The sequence below is a fragment of the Furipterus horrens genome, unplaced genomic scaffold (genome assembly GCF_987537825.1).
Source record: "Furipterus horrens unplaced genomic scaffold, mFurHor1.1.pri manual_scaffold_3, whole genome shotgun sequence".
NCBI lineage: Eukaryota > Metazoa > Chordata > Mammalia > Chiroptera > Furipteridae > Furipterus > Furipterus horrens.
In genome coordinates, this window is record NW_028327173.1 from 57,590,978 (window position 1) to 57,617,195 (window position 26,218).

The window sequence follows — 26,218 nt, forward strand, 5'->3', positions numbered from 1 at the left end:
AATCACTTTCATGTTTTAAATTTACATTTTATTATTCACATTAACTACATTTCATATTAACTATTTACTATAAATTAAAATAATTTTCTGTATTTAAAAACTAATTTCAAACTGCATATAATGTAATATAGTCTAAATTTGTGACATTCGTATAATTTATTTAATCATCTAGATTAAAGAAATGCTTGCTTCTGATGATGAGGAAGAGGTATCTTCTAAAGTAGAAAAAGCATATGTTCCAAAGCTAACAGGTAAGAAACTTGAAGGGTAATTTTTTCAATGACATTGCAAAAAAATGAAAACAGCAAAATATCAAGCATGTTTTATACATTCTTAGGAACTGTTAAAGGTAGATTTGCCGAAATGGAGAAACAAAGACAAGAAGAACAACGGAAGAGAACAGAGGAGGAACGGAAACGCAGAATTGAGCAGGATATGTTAGAAAAGAGGAAGATACAACGTGAATTAGCCAAAAGGGCCGAGCAGGTATACACTAAATATTAAGTTGCTATTTGCTTTAGAAACTAATTTTACAGAGCAAAACTAATCATTTTGTTGCCTAATTAAAATATTTTAATATAACATGAATCTATTAAGTAGCAGCTAACTTGAAAACAAGATCTTAAGCACAAATATTTAACATCAAATGCCCAGAAAGGCAGAATGTACCTATGGAAAGACTGAATACTGAGATGGCTTTTGTTATATACCACGTTATCATTCTATCCATATTCCTAACACTGTCCACATTGTGCATTTTTCTTGACATGTTAGAGGATTTTATAAAGATGTAAGGCAATTTCACATATAAACTATCCACAAGCACTTAATAAAATGCTGGTCTTTTAATAGCAATCAATAAATACTTGGTTATTGTCAAACACTAAGGTGCAATTAGCATATCTTCCTACTCAAGACTTTGAAATTAATTAGATCATATTTTATTTAATGGTACTATTAACTAGTTTAATTTTTTTAGGTTGGGAATGGTAATAAGAGAGAGAAACAAATGTGTGACAGCCATTTCCTTTACATAACTGATGACCATAGCCCCAGAGCACAAATTAGAATTAAAGTATTATTACTGGGATTTTACATAGTGTGTTAATGAACTTTGAATTCCCATATACTTTAGCTCAGAGCATGAGAACTAAGTGGATGGTAAGTATTTTTGAAATACTCAAGAATCTGATAACCAGAAAGAGTGAATCTCTCAAATATGTGCAGTTCTAATAGTCATAATTATATTTTCAATAAAGCACTGATTGAGTCACAAAAATTTGTTTAATATATTGATATTTGTCTTACATTATAAATAACCTTTACTCATAGAGTTGAAAAGATGACAGAAGACAGTTATAATGTTTATGTACTTAACTGGGAAATCAGAAGAGATGACCAGTGTTTTGAGTTTTACAAGATAATAGTGGTATTTAACTCCTAGAGTCACAAATAAGGTTACGGGAGTTAATAAACGCAAAGCACTTAGAACAGTGCCTGGGACAAAGTAGGGGGCTATAAATACTCAATGTTTCACATCAGTAATAATAGATATAGAGAAAACACCGTGGAACCATTTTAGTTTCCCCGCCTTCTCTCATAATATTTTAACAACTGTTGTAACATAGTCTTTACAGTATATTGTCTATTAATTTTTTTTAAATTGTGAGGTTGTACTTGGCTTTTATTTATTTATTTATTTTTGGTCTACTCTTTAAATGCCTTAAACCTATTTGCTGTGCTCCTTTCAGCTTCTGCTACCTTTCTAAAAAGAAAAGTGACAAAGAAAGCAAAGCATCTGCTGTTCTTGCATGTCAAAGACATTTATTTACCCAGACGTTGCAAATAACCACTTCTATGGCACCAATAACCCCTTGCATGGTGGCAAATAGTGACATATGCCAGAAGAATTATAGACAATAATTGAAAATTCTTATATTTTATGACTATATACCCCTTCATCTGAGGAAAGGGTGGTATATACTTTACCTCTGCCACCTCCAGTTGTCAAAGATTAGTATATATTTTGTAATGAAATAGCATCAGGGAATAAAATTATATCAAATATTATAAATTATAAATATATAACTATATAATTTTATTTATAATATAAGTTATAAAATAAGGTAATAAAATATATAATTAAAATACATAGTGCTTGGCAGCAAATAGTGTGTATACACACGGGCTTAGTCTATTTTTTTTAAGTCTTCTGTCTTTTTTCAAAAAGCACTGATTACTCACTAGACTTTCAGACCCATCACAACGCCAAGCACTGAATATGAAAGTAGTGGTTTCTAAAAAAAAGAACCCAAACAAACAAAACAACTAGTATATGTTGAAGAGGTGAGTTTGAACAGGATGAATGTATAGGATATTCAGAGGGAGATGGAAATAAAATATTATATAATCATGGAAAATAACCATGTTGGTAACCCTTGATACTGCATGACTGGGTGCCATAGAATCTTGTTTAATGAAACTGTTGGCCTATTAAATTATTTGAGAATATTTATTTAGGTAGAACAAAATAAACTATTAATAGCAATTCATCGTGCAAATATAGAAAGCTTAATTTTAAATCCTAATTAAGTACATTTTCTGCTCAAATCTAATAAAATTTGATCTATTTTTGAATATAAAAAGTAAAGTATGACATGGGTAGTCAAGACGAGTCTTCATGCTTGTTTGAAAAATCCACTTGCACAGGGATTACTAGTCAGGAGGGTGGCTAAGTGAAATTCTTAGTATAATAACATATCACTTAATAAAACAGTCACCATTTACACAACAAATCAGTGTGATAATTCTGTAACAAAGCAAATTATACTGAACAAAACTATTAAAATATAAAACAGATTTATTTTTAATTTGTTTAGGGTCATTTATTTTTCAATAAATTTGGCATCTTAATAAAATGTATTATTTCTTCTTTGACAGAGAATATAGAAAAGTGGGATGATGTCAGACAGGGACTTAGTCAGCCCAGTCCTAGTACGGACCAAGGTACAATAGAATTCCTGTAGGCTGAGTGAGGAACAAACTACTTTCAGGTTCTTTCCTTGGTGTTAAAAATAAAATTAAAACAATAAAAAAATCTGAATTTTTACGTCATAACATTTCCCATTGCTTATGTTTCATTTTCCTGAGCTCTCAAACATTGCATTATTTAAATCACCTATCTTCTTCTTTTCTCTGTTTTGTACATTAGCTTGCCCTTCAAGCTAACAATGATGTTTCTTATGAGTAATGGCCAAATTCAGCTCCCTCCCTTTGAATGAGGTTCCTACCTAGGTTTGCTCAAAATATTAACAATTATGACGTCTAATTTTTTTCCCCTTTGTAAACTAGTCATGTGAAAGCCTATGGCTTTCTCCGCATTTTATTGTCAGTTATATTTTTCCATATATTTCTCTTGTAAAATACAGTCATCATGGTTACTTGATTGCTAATGATAGGTTTTCCTTTTACTGGGGCAGAGAGACAGAGAATGGAGAAATGCCTCTGTATCTCAGTTTAAGTGGATAATTTCATTAATTGCTACTTGTGTACGCTCATTGCCAGGTCATAAGAGTTTGGTCAATTATCTAAATTCCAGAATTACAAAAGTAGGCTTTATTTTAATTTTTCTTAGTACATTGTTCCCTCGATACTTATATTGATATCAAAATGCAAAAAACAATATAACGTTTAATCTCCATTTAAAGGGATGTAATTGGCTAATTTGAAACAACAAAAATTTCAAAATTATAAATTGAAAATTTATCATAAGTCACAACTAAATTACTCTTCCATTGTATGTTTAAAAGCAAAAAACAGGAATCTGATGTAATGTAATGACATGAAATTCTCATTCAATAGATTGAGGACATAAACAATACGGGAACTGAATCACCATCAGAGGTAAATGGACATTTACTTTAACGAAACATTCACCTAAAATTATCTGATTCACAAATAATCTTTTAATTAAAATTAAGTTTTTATTCTTTTTTATTATAAATACAGTAACAACAACAAAAAAGATAAAAATATTTTTCAAAGCAAGATCATATTTTTGCACTTTCAAACACTATAGCTTAGTGTTTTTAAAGAAAAGTGTATTTTTGCTTTCATGGCTAGAAAGAATGTAAGTCTCACTTTGAGATACTTTGCCAAGACTAGATGTTTCTTGAACTGTTACTAATAGTTGAGATTGTTGAAAGTTAACGAGTTAAAAAGGCAGTTTTCTCTTCATTACGTGGCTTCTTTCCTCAGAGTTCCTGACAGTTGTTTTGATTATCACATATTAGTAGAGAGTGCAATATTATATGTTACCATGAAGAAATGTTTAACAGTCACAAAAGTTTTAGTTATCCCTTTTTATCTAACAGAAAGTTAAAAACCAATCAATTTGATGGTGTGCCTAAAACTACAGCCACAAAAATTAGAAGCAATTTTATTTTAGGGGCATGTGTTACACATTATAACTCTTGGTTTTATTTTTGAAAAAATGTTCAGAGGCAACAGTAGATTATATAACAAAATTAAAATATATTAAAAAACAAATTTAAGAATGTTTTAATGGGATCAAATGTCAGAGTTTTGTTTTTAATATAAAAATGTTTTCTAAATCACTTGAAAATATTTTTTTTTCCTCACTAAATATTAGTTTTACTACGTATTTTAAAACTTACATGGAGAGAAAAATCATATGGAGAAAATTTTGTGTGTGTTTAAACTGAATTCATCCACTATCAAATTGATTTAGAATACACTCACATGCACAGTACCTTTTGTGGGAGCACTGATAGCTAAATTAAGATAATGTCATGCTGTTTTATAATTCTTGAACCTTATCAGCAATGGATTTGCATGAAACTAACTCATGTACAATGACTTTGGAAGATGTGCTATTTAAAGAAATCTGTAAAAAAATATATTTTTGTTGTTCATAACATTGATAGCCAATGTAATGAAATTCACCAATGATGGAGGTGAAGCCCCATGAAACCTACTTTTTGATTACGAAGAAATATGCTAATTATCTATTTTATAAATTAGGAAGGAGATGATTCACTGCTTATAACAGTGGTACCTGTCAAATCACATAAAACATCTGGAAACATAAAAAAGACTTTTGAGGATCTAGAAAAAGAAAGAGAAGAAAAAGAAAGGGTCAAATTTGAAGAAGATAAAAGAATAAGATACGAAGAACAACGACGATCTCTCAAGGAAGCAAAGTGTCTTTCACTGGTCATGGTAATTTTTTTTTTTAAGGAACATGTCAAAGCCGTTGAGTTGGTTGCAGTAATTCCCTTTATGATTAAAAGATGGGTTTCATAATGTTTTCCTAGGATGATGAACTAGATAGCGAGGCAAAAAAAGAATCAATTTCTCCTGGAAAATTGAAACTAACTTTTGAAGAATTAGAAAGACAAAGACAAGAAAATCGAAGGAAGCAAGCTGAAGAAGAAGCAAGACAACGTTTAGAAGAAGAGAAGCGTGCTTTTGAAGAAGCAAGGAGACAAATGGTAAAACAAACATATATATATATTAAAAAACACATTTATAATGATATGTATATTTGTAGTTTATATATTATATAAATTACATTTTATTTTACATTATAATTTATAATTACATATAAACATAATAAAATAAATTATATAATATGTAAATGTTCTCTATAAAACATTTACTATTAGGGAAAGTAGCTGGCTTTAGATAAGGTACATTCTTATGAATTCAGAGAGATTTTTCTATATAAAAAGATCTGAGAAACACTGCCTGGATTCAGATATCTACCATTAAAGTATGTAACCATGAACAAGTTATTTACATTCTCTATGTTTCAGTTTCCTCATTTATAAAATTGTGAACATAATTGTGCCTATTTCTTAATTGTTAAGAGTTAATATAGAAAGGAGTTAAAGTAGTGTCTGGCATAGAGTAAGTGCTTGAAAATGTTAACTATTGTTATTATATTAATAGAATTATCCATGAAAAGTAAAATTGAAATAAAAAACACTGATTCCAGATTTCATTATAAGAATTAAAAAATGGCCCTGACCAGTGTGGCTCAGTAGGTTGGGTATCATCCCACAAAGCAAAGTGTTGCCAGTTAGATTCCTGGTCAGAGCACATGCCTGGGTTGTGGGTTTAGCCCCCAGTTAGGGTGCGTATGAGAGGCAACCAATCAATGTTTCTCCCTCACGTCAATGTTAGTTTATTAATTAATTAAAAAATGGAACATCTTTAATTTTTTCAAGCTTTCAGAATTTCTTCATCAACTTTTATTAATGATGTCCTAAGGGCTGTAGCTCTGAAATTTTAATTTTCTAGACATTTGTCTAAAAGTTCATTAATTTTGGATAATCATAGTTGCATATTTTTTAAATATTTTATTTATTTTTTGAGAGGGGAAGAAAGGGAGAAAGAAAGGGAGATAAACATTGATATGTGAGAAAAACATTGACCTGTTGTTTCTCCCATGCCTCCAACCGAGGGACTTGGCCCGCAACCCAGGCAGGTGCCCTGACCAGGAATTGAACCAGTGACCTTTCAGTTTGCAAGATGATGCCTAACCCACTGAGCCACACCAGTCAGGGCAATACCTACATATTTTAAATATCATTGGTGGTCAGTTTTATGAACTGAAATAGAAACATCATCAAGTAATCAAATTATAAATTTTTAAAAATATATTTTACTGATTATGCTATTATGGTTGTCCCAATTTTTCTACCTTTGCCCACCTCCACCCAGTACCCCCAGTCTCTCCAGCAATCTCCACCTTAGCTCATGTCCGTGAATTGTGCATGTAAGTTCTTTGGCTACTCAATTACCTATACTGTTATTAACATCCTCCTGTCTACTTTGAACCTGCCAATTTGTGCTTCTTAATCCGTGAACCTTTCGCCCCATCCTCCCTCTTCCCCCTCCCAAATGATAACCCTCCAAATGATCTCATGTCTATGATTCTCTTTCTGTTTGCTTGTTTAGTCTCCTATTTGGATTCAATTATTGATAGTTGTGAATCTATTGCCTTTTTAATGTTCATCGTTTTGATCTTTTTCTTATATAATTCCCTTTAGCATTTCATATAATAATGGCTTGGTGATGAATACCTTTAGTTTTACCTTCTCTGGGAAGCACTTTATCAGCCCTGCAATTCTAAATGATAGCTTTGCTGGTTAGAATAATCTAGGTTGTAGATCTTTGCTTTTCATCACTTTGAATACTTCTTACCAGTCCCTTCTAGCCTGCAAAATTTCTTTAGAAAAATCAGCTGACAGTCTTATGGGAACTCCTCTGTAAGTTACTGTCTTCTTTTCTCTTGTTGCTTTTAAGATTCTCTCTTGCCCTGGCTGGTGTGGCTCCGTAGATTGAGTGCTGACCTGCGAACAGAGGGGTCACTGGTTTGATTCCCAGTCAGGGTACATGCCTGGGTTTCAGGCTGGGTGCCGCGTTGATGGTGCATGGGAGGCAACTGATTGATGTGTCTTTCACACATAGATGTTTCTTTCCCTCTCTTTCTTCTTCCTTTGCCCTCTCTCTAAAGAGAAAAAAAAAAAAAAAAAACCTGATCCTAAGCAACAATTTAAAAAACTGTTCTCTCTTTAACCTTTGGTGTTTTAATTATGATGTGTCTTGGTGTGGTCCTCTTTGGGTCCATCTTCTTTGGGACTCTCTGTGCTTCCTAGACTTATATACCTATTTCCTTCACCAAATTAGGGAAGTTTTCTTTCATTACTTTTTCAAATAAGTTTCAATTTCTTGCTCTTTCTCTTCTCCTTCTGGCACCCTTATGATTTGGATGTTGGTGCATTTAAATATGTCCCAGAGTCTCCTAAGCCTATCCTCATTTTTCTGAATTTTTTCTTCCTGCTGATCGAATGCTTTTTCCTTCCATATGTTCCAAATTGTTGATTTGATTCTCAGCTTCATCTCTTCCACTGTTGGTTCTCAGTAGATTTTTCTTTATTTTACTTACTGTCAACTTCATTTCTGCCTGGGTCTTTTTTATGGTGTTGAAGTACCCAGTGAGTTTCTGGAGCATCCTGCTAAACAGTGTTTTGAACTGTGTATCTGATAGGTTGCTTATCTCCATTTCACTTAGTTGTCTTCTAGAGTTTTGTTCTGTTCTTTCATTTGGGCTATATTTGTCTCCTTGTTTTAGCAGCCTTCCTGTGTTTATTTCTGTGTGTTAGGTAGAGATGCTTTAACTCCCTGTCTTAGTAGTGTGGCCTATTGTAGAAAGTTGCACCTGTTAAGTTGTATTGAATGGAGCCTTAGGTAATCGCCAGAGTGGGTAAAACTATGTCACTACTCTGTTGCTCTGTATGGGGGAGGGCTTGGCAAACAGACAATGCCACTGCCTTGCCTCTAGAGTTTTGCCAGGGAGGACGCTGTCTCCTGGCACTCGAACTTCACTTTGTCCCTGTATGCCACTGATCCCCTTCTGGTTGTTGCCCTGGTGCTGAATCCCAGAGGGGGTGGGTCTGTGTGAGTTCTAAGTCTGTTGTAGGCCCTTTAAGAGGAGACTCTTGAGAATCTCGCAGCTTCTTTCTACCACCCCAACCCCCACTGGTGTTTACAACCATAAGTTATGGGGACTTATCTTTCTGGTGCTGGAACCCTGGACTGGGTGGTCTGGACTGGGATCCCTTGTTCCCGAGGTACCACTCTCATTTTTTATCTCCACGCCTCTCTGCACCTCTTCATGCCTCTCTGCATCTCTGCCCCTCCTGTTTAGATGAATGTGGCTTCATTAAGTCCTTTGTCAGACTTCCACACAGCTCGATTTTCTGACCATTCTGAGTTGTATTTGTTTTGTAGTCTAGTTGTGTTTTTTGCTTTAGTTGTGCACAGAGGTGTGGCATATTTACCTATGCCTCCATTTTGACCGGAAGTCAAATTATAAATTTTAATTAATATTTTATTAATATTAAATTAGAATGTTAACTATAAAATCATAAAACTTGAATTTTATATAAAATTGTTTCAGGTAATACTTTGTTCTGATAGTATAATGAAAAGTGCCATAGTTCATAGTAAAAGATTCATGAAAATAATGAGAACTTTATTTTACTACCAAAGAGACTCTGTATAGATATGTTTGAACTTCAATTTAAGTATACACACACACGTGTTATATATGTTCTGGGAAAGTTAATGTTTAATAACTCTTAAATAACCCCTTAAAATTTTTAAATGCTTCATCTGATTTATTTAAAAAACTGACTTGCTTGAGAATTTTTGTTTACCTTGATTATATATTTATTTGGAATCTGTCCAACATTGAAATATGTTGCCATGTAAGACATTATAAAAGAAGGGGGTTTGATCAAGTATGTTAAGAGTAAAGAAACATTCCTATGTGAGGTGGCTGATTCTGTGCCTTTTGATTGATAATTCATTCCTGTCTTTGATGAATCTCAATTCTCAGTAGTGACTTGTTTCTTCGTTAGGTAAATGAAGAGGAAGAAAACCAAGACACAGAAAAAAATTGTAAAGGGTATCGCCCTGGTAAACTCAAACTCAGTTTTGAAGAAATGGAAAGACAAAGGAGAGAAGATGAAAAAAGGAAAGCAGAAGAAGAAGCCAGGAGGAGAAGAGAGGAAGAAAAGAAGGCATTTGCGGAGGCAAGGAGAAGCATGGTAAGACAGATTGTAACTAGAGAATTCCACTAGGATTCATTCAGGTTTTTAGAGTATGTTAAGAGAAATCACAAAACTTTGTGGGATACCCCATTATTTCTTAAATTTGTGCCAAGAGTAGGGATGGCAAACACATTTAAAAATCTCCTGGTATAACACCTGTCAGTTAAATGTGTGCTTCAATGTAGTGTTGAGAAGGTTCTCATTAAATTGTTATGCCTGGTAGAGAAGGTTGAATATTATCTTCCTTCTCTGAAGGGATATTTTCCAGAACTAAGTATCTAAAAGTAAGTTTCCTACTCCCACCTTTCCTTCCCTCCTCTCCATTCTCTTCTCCCTTCCCACATTTCCTCTTTCCTTCTTTCCTTTCTCTTTTCAATTTCCATCCCATCCAGCATACGGTAAGTGACCAAAGCCATTTAATCACAATTATTTAACTCCAAAATGCTCACCAATCATTCTGGATGTTGCTACCAAACTTAACTGTCACAAAGTTACATTTCTTATACCATTTTAATATTTGTAAAATGTAGTTACCTGACAAACTTCATTTTCAAGAAAGATGACATGTGAACACTGCATCTCCTTAAAACATTTTAATTGGCTTCAATAGCCTGGCTTTCTTCCTATGTCTGGGTGAGCTTCTGACACATAGATCCAAGTGTTTATTTGGTTTCATTACCCACCCAGATGCTCAAATCAGAAACTTGGGAGCCTTAAACACTTCCACCTTCTCATTCATGCCTCACATCTAATCATTCAGTAAGTCTCGTTTATTCTACCTCCTGAATCACTCTAAAAACTCTTATCAGTTTTTCCCTGTTTCTCCCTCCCACCACTATAATCCAGGTCACTGTTATCCCTTGCCTTGGATCAACTCCTAATTCGATTTCTTGCCTCTTATACATTCTTCCCTATAAAGCCAGAAGTGATCTTTCCCCCGCACTTGTTTTTAAAATCCTCACCTAAGGGTATGTTTATTGATTTCAGATAGAGGAAGGGAAAGAGAGAAACATGGATGTGAGAAACATCAATGTAAGAGAGAAACATCTGTTTCCTCCTGTACACACCCCTACCAGGGATTGAATCTGCAACCTACGCATGTGCCTGACCAGGAACCAAGCCCGTAACCTTTTGGAGTATGGGATAATGCTCCAACCAATTGAGACACCCAGATAGTGCAGGAGTGAGCTTTCATAAACAAACAAACAAATAAATGTAATCATGTTAAAAACTTTCCACTTCCCTTAAGCAAAAATACAAAAAGTTTAAATAAATTTCTTTTTAATCTTGCCCTAGTATATTTCTCATTTCATTTCTGGATTATTCTTTACTCTGCCAGACATACAAATTTCTTCAAAATGCTATGCTCTCATAAATGGTGTGTGAAGCATGTCCCACTGACGTTTCCTTATGCTCTGCTCTCTCCTGTTCATATATTTCATTTTCTCTGGAAAGCCATTCTTGATAACACAAGTTCCACAGAGGTGTTCCTTTTGCGTGTCCTTATAATATTTAGGACTCCCGCGGCATAACACAAATGCTGTTTTGTTGTTGCTTATGGTCGTCTTTATCAGTGAGGCTGAGACAGCTCATTAAGCATGTGGAACAATGCATTCTAGTAAAAAAAAGTTCCTATAAATTTTTGTGGAGTAAGTGACATTAAAGTTATCTTATGTGTATTATGAGGTAATCCTTGCTTCACAAATGGTTCCTACACAAAAACCCTGCAAACATTGTAAAAGCACTCAATTTTTGTAGGATGAGCAGATTCAGAAGTGGTAAACAAGAAGTAGCTGTGAGGATCATGAGATCTAATCTTGGGGGCAGATTTTAGGCCAAAACTGCCTTTTTACCATGATTCACTAATTTAAAAGTGCAGGGAAGGAAAACTGTATTAAACCACAAGTCTAGTTTCCTAGACACATTTCTATAGCAGGAAAGAAAAGGGAAAGTTTTCCTTTCATTTATATTGAAAGTATTGTATAAATCAAAGTATTGGATATTTCTTTGTGTTCCTTGGAATGGAGAAGAGATGATCATCATTTCCTTTATAATCAAAAATACCTTAGTCTTAAATTTTCTACTAATTTCTCCTTTATTGTCTTAATAGTTTTGAAGAGAATTTAGGTCTCCTGGTTTTTAGTTCAATGTGAAACCTTTGTCTTCCAGTCATCACAGTTTTTACAGGAAATATTTCCTTTTTAGTTTTAGTTAAGTATAATTCTGGCAAGAGTGATAAAAGAATTATTTTAAATAGGTAATAGATGATGACTCCCCAGAGATATATAAAACAATCTCTCAAGAATCCCTTACACCGGGAAAACTGGAAATTAATTTTGAAGAATTATTAAAACAAAAAATGGAAGAAGAAAAACGACGAACAGAGGAGGAACGGAAGCATAAGCTAGAAATGGAAAAACAGGAATTTGAACAACTGAGACAAGAAATGGGAGAGGTAAGATTTTAAGATATATCCATTTTATTCCACAAATACCATTAATCTAAGTATTTTACATATATTACCTTACAACTTTGTTAGTATTATTCACATAAAAGACATGCACTTGATACAAGTTTCAACATAGGTTATGTGCACTTTCTAGCCTTCCATAACTTTGCTGCTTTCTTGCTAGTTTAAAAAATATAGAAGATTGCAAATCACTGAGATATTACTATAGTACCTTAAGTAAATATGTATTCCTATAGACCTCACAATTATATATGGTTATGTCATGACTGAGAACTGTTGTTCTAGAGCAGTGATTTTCAACATTCTTCATCTCATGTCATACACAAACTAATTACTAAAATTCTGTGGCGCATCAAAAAATTTTTTTGCTGATCTGACAAAAATAGGTATAATTTTGATTCATTCACACCAGATGGCTCTTGTCGTTTTTTATTTGACAATCTAAGGGAAAAGAGATCAGTGCCCAGCTAAACAGTCAGGTATTGCAACTTTTAAAAATTCTTGTGGCACATCAGTTGAAAATTGCTGTTCTAGAGTACTTAATATACCCATTTATATTTGCTACTACTTTGAAACAAATAGAATTAAATTGATATTTAATCCAAGGTGAAACTAGAGGAGTGCCATGGATTTGAATAGGAACATCAGTTTCTCAAGTCTTTGATTTTATTTTACTAAAGATAGAACTTCGATGCTGTTACATATTTTAGTATGACTTCTCTAGTATTGAAATGAAATGCACATACACACAGAGAGACTGTACAGCGCCATCTGCACGGGCACACAACTTGTGCTCTAACTGGACCACATGCTCAGTAGTGTCATGCTTAGTGGTTTAATGTTTTCAGGTTGCCATCTTGAAATGTTTAATATTTTTTTTCTTTTAAATTTATGTGTTGTAAGTGAAAGCTGATTGGACAGTGGAGCATGTGCTTGAGCCTTGGAGGCTTTGCTCAACCACATATCCTGCTGTATCCTTGCCTCCCCATTGTGGGTTGTCAGCAAAAGCTTTCTCCTTTCTGCCCTGGATGCTACAAGCTCTCCATCTCCGTGGCCACCCCGGTGCATAGGCAGAGGGAAAAGATTGGGAGGCCAGCATTCCACCCTCTCCCTTGGCCACTACTGAGGGGCTGGCAGCAACATGAGCAGGGTTGGGAACAGCACACAGCCAGATTTGGGGCAAGTGGAGCAGTGGCTGTTCCAGCCTCTTAACTAGCAGAAACATGGTATGCTTGGCAGGTAATTTGGTGGGAAACTCTTACTAACTCCTGATCTAGGAACTGAGTGGGTTCCTACGCAGAGGCTGCAATCTCTTACAAGTTTCCTTTTTCATGGGTTGGGGCATTGGGCTTGTGAGGATATTTACTTCCTTGCTCTCACTGACCAAGAGATTATAAATGCTGTGTTAAGTATATAGATAATAATAAAACATAAATATGCGGTAGAAAAAATTCCAAGGTCTAGCCTTAAAAAGTAATTGTATTTATTTTATAATGGAAGCTGAAAATTGTCTAGAAAAATTAACTTCTAGAGTGTATTTCAGTATATCATTGAGACAATATACAGGGGTAGGCAAAAGTACATTTACAACTGTTTGTATGGAAAATAACAATAATACAAGAATAAACTCTGGCAGAATGTAACTGTCACCCATACTGATGCTATTGAGTGACTTACCCCACCATGCCTGGGAGTGTTCAAGCAAGTAGCACACCAATTCCAAGATCATCTAGACTGTAGCTGATTAGTTCAATCAGTAATTTTGATCAGAATGATTTGAGAACCGTTGTGATATGTTGTATATCATAAATTTGTTAGTTCCTGGTATTTTAAGAGTTGCCTGTTTTCACACTTAGATAAAAAAAAGTCGAGGCAATGTTCCTCCCCACCTTGGTGGAACCAAGAAAGTAACTCATGCCAGATCATCCACTGTGACTACTCCCCGAACCCCTGCTTTTTTCCCTGCCCGGCTTAGAACTCTTGGTCTTCTTCAAGAAAAGTATACCAGAGATAACTGCAATATTTTAACAGTCCACTTATTAGATTAGGGTTTAGTATAAGAAGTATACAAAAAAAAAATTTAAAAAAATTGTGAAAAGTCAAGGGAAAGGAACCTAAATAAAAAATATTTAAGATAAAATGGTATAAAAAATTAATCCCAATTTTGACTGACTTATTTCTTGGCAAAATATAAAATTGAGAATACAAGTGATATGTAGCCAAGTGTAGGGATTTTACCAGACTATCTGTAGAAGGGCTTAATTTGGTTAACTCGAGTATAAAGAGTAATATATTAACTTTATTAGGCTATCATTAAATCTGATAGGAATTTTAGAGATACTCTAATCCTATAAATTAAAAAATCATGTACAGTGGGTTGTGATTAAACAAAATGCTGGACAGTATGAGTGTCAGAACTAGAGCTTATATCTGACTCCTAGACCGGTGTTCTTTCAATTTATTTCTTCATCTATCCCTAAAGATCTTCCTACAATTTCTAGTAAAAGCTAATTTTGACACAATTTTAATTTGAGCATTTTAATGAAATGTAAAATGAAGTTTTGGGCCACACCCTAATGAAAAATATTTTAAATGAAATGTTATATAAAGTCTTAAATTTGTGGCACTAATTTTAATTAGTAAATTTAGGTATTATGTTTAAGGAGGTTACTTAACCTTTATTTTTGGTTTCAAATAGGAAATGGTGAACACTTTTGGGGTGGTTTATTGTTCAAACTACTTTTCTAGTATTTAATATATAAAAATACCAATTTTCTGAAGGAAGAAGAAGAAACTGAAACCTTTGAATTGAGCAAGGAATATGAAGAACTAATTAAATTGAAAAGAAGCGGCTCTATTCAAGCTAAAAATCTAAAAAGCAAGTTTGAAAAAATTGGACAATTGTCCGAAAAAGAAATACAGAAAAAGATAGCAGAAGAACGAGCAAGGAGGAGAGCCATTGACCTTGAAATTAAAGAGCGAGAAGCAGAAAACTTTCATGAGGTATACTGTTTTATATTTAACAGCCATGGTACAGTAATGGCTCATCAAAAATAACTTTGAAGTAAGTTTTGGTACTTACAATTAACCACAGGTGTATATAATAATTTGGGAACCAAATAGCAAAAGCACATTAAGATCTTAAGAGACTGAAATATTTCCCCATTTTAACATTGTTTCAGACTTTTATTAGAATTAAAGACAACAGTGAATGCCAAATGTTTCACTCTAGCAAAAAAAAAAAAAGCTCGAAAGTATTTAGTAGCACAAGTTTTAGTTTGAATCAGTAGAACCAGCTATTATTCATTCTTATTTTAAAAAATTAGGCCAATAAACCCTATATAATCTGTTCAGTCATTTAGTAATTCGGTGGCAGAGCCTAAATCAAGATTCAGATAACATGAAGTACCTCCAAATGTAAAATGAGGCGATCGCTAAATGACTTATTAATGTCCCTTCCAGTTTGAAGACTAGTTCCAGAATTATGAATATTGGTTTAAATAAGACCTGGAAATATTTTTCTCAGAATTGCCTTCTTATATTTAACAGCATTTAACTAATATTCTCCTAAAAATGCATTTTCATCCAATATTCAACTAGTAAAACAGATGTGGGGAGTTTGGAGGGCCTTCTGAAATCGTGAATAATTAAGTGTGCAAATTCTTGAGACTCTAGCAGTTTATTAGAGACAGGCAGAATGCAAGAACAGCAAATGATGAATATGCAAGTACAGGTGAGTTGACCATGAAGATCATAAATGCCATGTTAAGAATCTTTGTTTTACTGGGGTGCATTGAAAACTTAAAAACATGGAGCCCTATCAAGTTGGAACCTTTATAGCTAGATCATACTCAATCTAAAGATGGTTTCAGATTCATGCATTAAAAACATAGGTACTGAGGTCAGGTGAGAAGCAGGAGCTATAGATTGTAATTTCTATGGATAGTATTTGAAAAGTATATGTAGGTAAAGCCATCTTCACAATAGTTTGAGGATGGATGATAAAATTCAGGAAAACATGAACATTTAATGGATGTTTGACCACGAGACCTGTTGATTCTGCAGAAGGATGTGTCGTAGTATAAAACATTCTATAAGCATACACTTGATTCCCTACCCCTTTTTGTTAGTGATACTTCACATTAATACCTAGCCCCGTAAAGTGTCCAAGACAGGAATAAAAGAAATGAGGTGACTTGTTTTATTGCCATTACTGGCTCTTTTGTGTAAAAGGATAGATTAGGACATGGTTCATCTATAACCCATGAGGATGTCCTGAAAGGTTTCTTGTGATGGATGTTGACATTCTTCTGATCATAGTCCTCTAGATGAAGGGTCATTGAGATATCCTTTAAATACTTGCGTTGGCATAGTTTTGGCACTGAGTGCAATCACCTTCTAGAATAGGACCCCTATCCACTCTATCGGACCATATGTCTGATTTTCTCCTTGGAAAACGTCAATGTCTTGTTTATATCCCAGACACCTTTAAAGGACTCAATTCATGTAACCTTCCCTAATCAAGTAATTCCATTTCAGCTCCTGTAGCCCTTAACCTGTACCACTCACTTGGTACTTACTGCCTAATTATACGGTCTTTAACATTCACGTGGTAGGTGGGTATCAATGCCCTATTAAGAATGCACCTCGTCGTCGGCAGCCGTCCGTCTCGAGAGACGATGGTGTAGCTTCTTAAGAGTCTATCTGCACCACCGAGAATGGCTGTGCAGTCCAACTCAGGAGTGACACTGTATCTGTCTCCTCCCGTGTTGAATCGACATCTTGCGATGACGCTGGAGTGTCCTCTCCAGTGAAGCTGAAGCTACAGAGCCTGGGCAGGGTGATATGGAGGGTCTGCTGTTGCCCATGCAGCAGACACCCCCTCTCTTCGCAGCTGAAGGATCCAAGGGAAAGACAGTGTCAATACAGCTTGGGTTCAGGTGCGCAGCAGGAGTTGCCGGTGTTGACTACAACGTCAAACCATCTTAGGGACTCCGGCTCCGGATTTTCTGTCGGGGTTTACTCCCTTAGCCTTTCCCCTGAAGAGGTATGCCGCAAGGCAGCGGAGGTTTTTTGGAATCAGAGTTTTCCTTCTCTGATGTGCCCTGACTGGAAGATCGAACCAGCGACACTTAGCTCGCCGGCCGACGCTCAATCCACTGAGCCAAACCAGCCAGGAAGAATGCACCTAGAGAACAAGTTATTGTTACTATGATTCTCTTAAGGAGGCTCATTTACTGTAAACATTTTAAAACCTGGCTTTTCAGGGATTCAAGAAAAGGCAACAATTACACTTAACAGAAAGACTGTTCCTTTTCCCCAGCTACTGTAAGAATTCTGATCATCAACATGTTATTTTTTTAGCCTATTTATGGCATGTATAATAGAATTTACTCACTAGGGTATCTGGTTGTGTCTGATGCTCTAGCATTTTCCAACATCAAATAAAAACCTGATTAGAGAGAACCAGGGAAACTATCCGAATTCTAATTCCTCCTACGTTCATTTGAACTGAGGTGTAATACCTCAAATTGATGTAAAACATTCATAAATTAAGTTTTTCTCATTATAGGCAACTATCTCATAGCTTGTTTCAAAATTTAGAGGGACCTTCGCCTCTAAAATAAAACCTTCATGAAAAAAGAAAACCCAAAATTTAGTTGGATATGGTACCCTGATTTCCTTATTCTGTACTACATAAATGATATCTTCATAGACCCACAGAAAGCCTAAGTAGTTTTGAAACTGTCAAATATGGGCAAAGTACTTTAGAATCCATGAATTAACAGTATCTACATGACCCCACTGTACTAAGGCCATCAGTGATATCATCACCAAATTGACTTTATAGACTAATGCTATTTGATAGTTGAAACTCTGTTACTCTCAATTTTTATTTCCATGTTTCCAAATCTTACCGCTAAATACTCACCACTCTTCATCTTAGCGATTTCTAATTCGTCATTGCCTCTCGTTATTTTCCTATTTATTTTACCTGCGCACTTCTCTGCCATTTGATCAATAAATTTATCAGATGGAATTCATCTGAAAGATGCAGTTAACTAAGGGTGACAAAGAAAATCAAGAAATGGGCAGGGAGTATTTTAATTGTTACCATATATAGCATTCCCTCCCTTTTCTGTTCTTCAGTACTGTCAACAGCACTGATGGTTGGGCAAATAAACACTGGGAGTCCATTGATACTGTATCATCTTTACACTGGGAGAAAAGGACTCTAATTGTTAAGAGAAGGTTTCACAAAAAAAATGTTCATCTTTCCTGAACGAAGGGATAGTAAAAATTTCAGTCTGTAGTATGGCATACATGTGCATACAAAACACATTATTTTGTGTCTATAAATGATAACTTCAGGACTATTAACACTTCAGTTCTTGGGGGTTTTGGGAAAATGAGTGTTTCTTTTTCTTGGCCCACTTTTGTAAAGGAAGAAGATGTTGATGTCAAGCCTGCAAAAAAAAGTGAGGCTCCATTTACTCATAAAGTGAATATGAAAGCTAGATTTGAACAAATGGCTAAGGCAAGAGAAGAAGAAGAACAAAGAAGAATTGAAGAACAAAAGTTACTACGCATGCAGTTTGAACAAAAGGAAATTGATGCAGCACTACAAAAGGTACCAGGCAAACATATACTTTATTTTCCAAAAATGCTCTTAAAAACCAGATGTGAGGGGTAAAAAAACCGTTTTAATAAGTCACTGCAGTTTTGTGAACATGTCATATGTACTTTTACTGTACCTTCCCTATGTTTAGAAATGTTTATATATTCAGATACCACTGTTACAACTGCCTGTAATATGCTATACAAGTTTGTACCTTAGGAGGAATAGGCTGGACCAACTAGCTTTGTGTAAGTGTACTCTACGATGTTTACACAATGATCATAACACCTAATGATGCATCTCTCAGAACAAACCCCACTGTTAAGTGGTGCATAATTGTACTTACATGCTCTTTAGTTTGGGGGAAAAAGCACATTTACCTTCAAGGTTGTCACTAAACCACTGTCCTGAAAATGCTGTTACAGTATAAATGACAACTTGAATGCACTTATTTTAATATAGAAAAGAGAAGAGGAGGAAGAAGAAGAGGGTAGCATCATGAATGGCTCTACTATTGAAGATGAAGAGCAAGCCAGATCAGGAGCTCCATGGTTCAAGAAGCCTCTAAAAAACACATCAGTTGTAGACAGTGAGCCTGTTAGATTTACGGTTAAAGTAACAGGAGAACCCAAACCAAAAATTACATGGTGGTTTGAAGGAGAAATGTTGCAGGATGGAGAAGATTATCAATACATTGAAAGAGGAGAAACTTACTGCCTTTATTTACCAGAAACTTTCCCAGAAGATGAAGGAGAGTATATGTGTAAAGCGGTCAACAATAAAGGCTCTGCAGCTAGTACCTGTATTCTTACAATTGAAAGTAAGAATTAATCACTTTTAATTTAATACTTTTGTTCTATTTAAAGTTTTTTTTTTCCTTTAAAAAGAATCCCTTTTCTTCTTCTTTTTTAGCTGATGACTACTAGTTCCCCTTCCCTCTGCCTGGAACTCTTTCTCTCTCCGACTTTCTTATTACCAACATCCATCTTTTATGTGGCGGGGCCAAAAATGGAAACCAGTTGACTTCTTATTCCTTTTCCCAACAGTCTTCAAAAAACAAGCTCATCTAAAGAATACTTTTTTCCTTTCCAAATGAGTACCACACTCATCGCCATATTATGCAGAAGTTAATGTGTATTTAATGGGGAAAGTGGGAAATTTACTCAATTATATTAGAACCTATTATGAAGGCTGTGCATTTCCCATAAGTTCAAAGAAATATGTTTACACATATCATAAGTAACACATTGTTTTGCATGAAAGTATGCTATTTATGAGCTATCTACACCTAAAATTAGTCTGAAATAGCTGAGACAATAAATTGGAAACTATCAATTTGTTTCCTTAGTAGCACATCATTTTGGTGGTTGTAGTTTCAGAGGCTTTCTGAAGCAGATGTATAAGGGGGGTGGGGTATCATTCATGGAGAAAAACACAAAGATTAAGACTTTTAAGGAACAGAGAAAACTGCCAGAGAAAAGTAGATGAAAACCACTGCCAATGCAGAGTTCTGAGTGTTGAAAATAATGTTAAATGTACTTTTCAAATGTGTATAATATATATTCAAGCTTATAAAACAAATTTATGTTGTGACCTTGCCTGAACAAATTATATTTCAATGAGAAACTTTTATTAGTAGTCATACAAAAGAAAACACTTTCAACATAATTGAAGGTTTCAAGATTTAAGATGATTAGACTAAAGTGGGGGTGGGGGGAATGGCACAATCTTTAATCTTAAATTCTGGCCTTTCAATGAGTTTGTAAATAATGAGCCACCATGTTCTATTATCAAGTTGTTTTATATTTTAACTTTCTGGAAGACAATTTTATTTTAAAATGTAAACCCATAATAAAGTAACTTCTAGATTAAAAAAAGTCTCAGTATTTTAGAAAAGAGACAAAACACTCCCTTATAATATTAATCAATGTACATTTATTTTTTTATTGAGTAAAACATGATACAAAATTACAGCAATCATGTGTCCTTTTACATACGATATCATTAAAGCAAACTCTAAACCACAGTTTGTAAAGTATTCAATTTACCTCAAGTCCAAGCTGCATCTCCCTAAGACACTGTTCCCATCACAGTAGCCATTTTAAGCCAATCTTCTTTTTACACACGGGTAGTTTCTGTAGAGAACACTTTTCTCAGGACGAAAATGCATTGAGCATGCATAAGAAAAAAAATATATATATGCGCAAATACATTTAAGAGTTTCTATAGGGGTATCAATGAAGAAAATAAAACCCCGGGATTTATTTGCTTCCTAGAAACACCACTTTAAAAAAATCCCTCAGAGGTTAATACTGTGGCAATAAAACTCAATTGACTAAACAAAAAATAAGATTATTTTCAGAGTCAAATTTATCTTTAACTAGGTATTAAGATACATTTTAAAATGAGGCAGAATTTTCAGAAAATAAAAATAAGACATCCTCACTGATTAGCAATTTCTACATCCCTATTCTAGATACAGCTAGCTTTGCAGATAGAACTGATTCTTCTGGCAGAGTATTCACACAAATGAAATGTTATCCTTCTGTATATATTATTTCCCCCTTAAAGAACTCTGCTACTCCTACCCAAAACCACCCTTATGAATTAACTACTAAAGTATTTGTCTAAGGATATATTTTACAATGTTTATAAACTAATATTAAGTAACTAGTTTTAGTATTAAAACCATTTCCATTAATTAAAATAAAAGCATACTTCTCATTTCTGAAAGAAACATCAAAAGATAAGAATTCTAAGTATCACCACACTAAGGTATCTTTAAAAACAACAATACATTGTCAAGCTTTTAAGTGCTAAAAAAAATAAATCAGTTCAATTTCTATCTAAACTACACATTGTTTCTACCACTCCTAACATCCATTGCATTCAAACCAACTGGCTCACCTTTTTTGCTTTCCATTATTTTAAGGTTAAGATTAGCTCCATTAAAAAAAATGCTTGCAGTCAGTGAAGGCTTATGGTAATGATAAAAAATTCTTGTAAGACAAAAACAATGCACCAATATCTATTAGCATTCATCTATATATTCTTTTGTAAAAATGCAAACTACAGCTAACCCCAACTTGACAACTTCTTAGAAGTTCAAAGAGCTCCTTATATTATCAATCTTAACATACCTATCATTGACTATCAAAACACATACACACACACAAGTGTGGTGCAATAACTACATAACTTATGAAACTTAACAGTTCATGGAACATTTAAGAGCAAGTGAATAGCACTTTAAAATGAAGTGATCAAAAGCAGGTACAGTACACCCTATACCATATTATGTATGGGAATACATTTCATATTTCTCGATTATGATTCGCCAATTTTACCTTCTACATTGAGCCCTTCTATGGTCCATGCTCATCGGCTCACCAATGGCATACACTCAAAGGATTCCTCTTTATGGGTAACTATCTCAGGACCTGATTTTATGAGCTATGATTTGGTGCTTGCAGCATCTTCAGCACTGTGTGTGAAAATGAAGGCAGTATTTTTGAATATTTTTCTTTGTTGTAGAGATAAGCAGGAGTTTTAAAAGGATCAGCACATTTTAGAAATTGAATAAACAAAACTGATATGATGCTGCTTTAAAACATTCATCTTAACTCAAAATAGGTACCAGTTAAAATCATCTATAAGAACACACAAACATTTTAAACTGGCAAAAAAAAAAAAGAAAAAAAAAAAAGAAATAAATTCAGTGTCAGTTATTAAAGTATTATAAATCAGAAAAATATTGGTTGCTATACAGATTATGAAAAAGTTATTTGCTATACAGTTAACATTTCACTGATGCACATGCCTTTTATCAAAACATACTGCCAGTATTCTTTATACTTTTTCCTTTTTCAGTGTACATATAAAAGTTATAAAACCCAAATTGTCTAATAAGGAGTCACAATAAAACTCTCACCCACAGTGTCCTTACTGAATTGCTATAGTTCAAGAATAAGAAAATAACAAAGACTCCATAGTTTTGGAGGGAAAAGAAAATGTCTTGTCAATCTTAAACAGATTGTGAAGGCTGTTGAAGTTTCTGACCAAGTAGTGACTTCCTATATCTTAAAATCTATGTAATTGTCCTTTCTTAATTTTAACAATTCTGATATATTTGGGAAAAGATTACAAAAAGTTTGGATGTAGTTCAATTACAGCAGCAATCCACTCATCATTTCTTTCGTTATATAAAAAAATTAAAATAAAAAAAACATTACCCAGAAATGTAAACAGTTGTTTAAACAACTTACAGACTTTCCACTGAAATAGTAGCATAAATAACAAAATACATTTTGGGGAAGCAGTAGCAGATTGCTTCTGAATACACAACCACAAAAACCTCACAGGGACAACATTAAGGTACTGAAGTATTTATTTATATATGTCCTTAGGTTGTGCTTACCTGTTGCTTTTTGCAGCAGAACCTAAGGTGGAAGGTCTGGGAAGGCACTGTGAAGCATAAATAATTGCACTGTTTGCAATTAATAAAGATTTTAAACCTTAAATGAATCAAAATCAACAGCCTCCAATTTGTGAGTTATGATACTGAATCCAACTGAACTATTTCTTCAGTTTAATTAATAAATGTACCACTTTCCTAAAAGGTCATCTATAAAACAGTATCATGCAAAATACTGAAATTGTTCATGTCAATACCCTGCTCTTAAAGATAACAGATAACTCCTTGACTATTAAGATTCAAACTAGAACTACATATCCATATCTGCATAAGGGTAAGGGAAGTCACTCTAAGTTCTATAAAACAATCAAAAACATTTCAAAATACCCACAATGAACTGTACTGCTAATTTTCTACTCTAGGTAATCTCAACATTAATCGTCTTGTACATCTTCCTTTACAGTATATTCAAAACAACAAATGGTGCTCCCCACCAATGAAAGAACTAATATATATTTATGAAGTGGTGTTATAACTGCTACATTGCTTTATATATTTGTAACTGAAAAACCACTTCCGTCTGATACATTTCAACTCTTTCATTATTAATATATAAAATATGCATATTTTACAATGAAAACAATATATTTTAGGAGCACCAAGGAGTTATACTATTCAACTTTGTTAACGATCAGTTTTCTTTAGCTATAGCTAAAGCATATCAAAAATACTTACCCATTAAGCTCACTTAAAAAAAAAGACCTATGTATTATTCTATGTTAAATCAAGCAGCAGTTATGGTTTTCCAAGATATTAGCACTGTATTCCAACATAATATTCACACAAAGTATGGCATTTACATTATGTGGAACATTGACAAAAAGATACTGTTGCAGTTCATCAATTTGTCATTCTGATGTACTTACAGTGCAATGCTCCTTGAAGGAACACAATCAAGGATGATACACAGCACAGTCCTCCTCACCCCTACAGAGCTAGTTCTATACTGGCTGGATCAAACCTGCACTTCAACAGACAATGGCAAGACAGACTGTATTTGCATGTAGTCTAATATATTAATATGCAAAGAGCCAACAAATATGCAGAGTAAAACAATGGATTTCAACAAAATATCAGAACTTCAGCATGAGTGTTAAGAGTAATAAAATGTTTCAAGTACATAAAAAAAATTAAGTTGATTCAATGACTGGACTTGTGCATATACAAAACAAAGCTTATCTATACTGCAAAAAGAAAAATAAAGAAAAAAACTCAAACATTTCCATACGCCAATAATATTTCAATGGCAGATGCATTGTAGCTGTTATACTTTTTGCATACTATTCACTTTTCTACCCTAAATTTAGGAAGAAACACACTAATATCGTACACATTGAAAGAGTTGCTTTACATGAAAGAACTATTCTTATTATAGTACTCATATTCACTATCTGAAAACTGTTTAAAATTAGTTATGCTGAAACAGTCTTGGAAATCAAATAATTATCAAATTAAGAACAGAAAGGTTAACTGTTATAGCAGCAGTACAGGTCTGAAACAGTGGTCATGTATAAAAGGAAATTTCACTGTTAATGCAATGGAAGTATGCCAAAAGATCATTGTACACACATGCAGTTTTTAATCAAACAGAAGGAAAAAAAATGAAGATATCAGGATTACTTGTGCTGAAACAGCCAAATATAATACATGGAAAAGAGTCTCCAATCTATTTCTATACTGCAAGGGGGAAAAAACATGCCAGTGTTTAAAAATTCAATTAATAGTTCATGGGGAAAGCTTATATATTTGTGTATATGTATCTTATCATTGCTAAGAAATTATGAATCCTTTAAATACCCACATATCCAACTTACCGACACAGGAGGTTTCATATCATTTATTGTAAAGCACAAAACAGGCATTTTAAAAGTGAAAGTATACATTGAAAAAGTACATTTATATCACAAAGCATTGACCACATAATAGTTGCAAATACATTTGCTGGAATGTGTACATCTACACTAAATACTAAAAACAAACCAATTTTCATTTCTACACAGAAATATTAACCTCCTATCAGTAGTGATAGATATTTTTGTACATTTTCAAAAAAAAAAAAAAAAAACAAACAAAACAAAAAAAAAAAACACTATTTTAAACCAAAAACAAAATTAAGATCTTCATCAAGTCGTCTGCATCCATATATTTAACAAAGGTATTTTTCCCCCACACAATGAAGCAAATACTGTATTGTCCACTTCTTATTATTGGCCCTGTGCAGAAGAGATACATAAGAAATACACAAAAAGTTAAAGAAAATCCTTTAAATGGAGCTAACTCAGGAGTGAATCCTTTAAGAAAGAAAAACGGGTTAATAAAAATGGTGGTGGCTTCTTGCATGATTTGCAAATCCCTGGGGGAAAAAAATTTATTTTTAAAATGAAAGGCATTATAGAATTATTCAGCACTCAGATGCCAGAAAGCATTATTTAAAAAACAAAAACAAAAACCCAAACAGTACACCACAGTCCTTCATTTAATTATACTTTGCCATATAAAAATTAAAAAGGCAAACATAATCCCAAACAGACAAAACAATAAACATGCAGAAAACATAATCAGAGTTTTTAACACATCAGCAAATTCATTATACCTGAGGTGCTGGAGGATGCTGTGGCATTCCCTGGGGACTTGTCTGGGCATAGTAGGCTGCTTGCTGTCTATAGTACTCAGCCCAGGCCGCACTATAATCTGGCTGACCACCTGGTGGAGCACCAGCAGGAGCAGGAACTGCTTGACCTTTGAGAAAACAGAACACTTTGTAGCTGTAACCACAATAAAAGCCCAAAAGAATCTCATTTCTAATAAAGACAATACCTTGCTTCTTGTAATATTGCTCCCAAGCCTTTGAATACTCCTGTGTCTGCCCTTGTTGACCAAAACCGCCCGCACTTCAATTTTAATACAAAGTTACATCCATTGTTAAGTATAGCTTATAAAGACAAAAGCAGAGGATGAGAATGGCTTCTGTTGTAAGTATTCAGTGTCAGAAAACTACTCAGTAGCTTTTA

At 34.0% G+C, this 26,218-nt stretch overlaps 2 protein-coding genes across 17 annotated transcripts in view; one reads left to right on the forward strand and one right to left on the reverse strand.

The window, feature by feature from the left end:
- Positions 1-19,900, forward strand: part of NEXN (nexilin F-actin binding protein) — a 41,413-nt gene extending 21,513 nt beyond the window's left edge. For 4 of the 7 annotated variants that reach the window (XM_090269643.1, XM_090269647.1, XM_090269644.1 and 1 more), the window contains 11 exons: positions 173-251; positions 338-486; positions 3,862-3,903; positions 5,044-5,241; positions 5,337-5,513; positions 9,453-9,641; positions 11,902-12,099; positions 14,896-15,117; positions 18,560-18,745; positions 19,196-19,553; positions 19,646-19,900. In XM_090269643.1, coding sequence (XP_090125769.1) covers positions 173-251; positions 338-486; positions 3,862-3,903; positions 5,044-5,241; positions 5,337-5,513; positions 9,453-9,641; positions 11,902-12,099; positions 14,896-15,117; positions 18,560-18,745; positions 19,196-19,553; positions 19,646-19,659 — 1,812 coding nt within the window. In that variant the 3' untranslated portion in view covers positions 19,660-19,900. Of the gene's footprint in view, positions 1-172; positions 252-337; positions 487-3,861; positions 3,904-5,043; positions 5,242-5,336; positions 5,514-9,452; positions 9,642-11,901; positions 12,100-14,895; positions 15,118-18,559; positions 18,746-19,195; positions 19,565-19,645 lie in introns of those variants that run through there. The other 3 variants (XM_090269648.1, XM_090269642.1, XM_090269646.1) reach the window with 2 other exon arrangements.
- A 1,393-nt stretch (positions 19,901-21,293) lies between these two features.
- Positions 21,294-26,218, reverse strand: part of FUBP1 (far upstream element binding protein 1) — a 35,061-nt gene continuing 30,136 nt past the window's right edge. For 8 of the 10 annotated variants that reach the window (XM_090269657.1, XM_090269655.1, XM_090269656.1 and 5 more), the window contains 2 exons: positions 25,801-25,946; positions 25,030-25,420 (listed from right to left, as the gene is read on the reverse strand). In XM_090269657.1, coding sequence (XP_090125783.1) covers positions 25,412-25,420; positions 25,801-25,946 — 155 coding nt within the window. In that variant the 3' untranslated portion in view covers positions 25,030-25,411. Of the gene's footprint in view, positions 22,218-23,150; positions 23,198-25,029; positions 25,421-25,800; positions 25,947-26,218 lie in introns of those variants that run through there. The other 2 variants (XM_090269658.1, XM_090269659.1) reach the window with 1 other exon arrangement.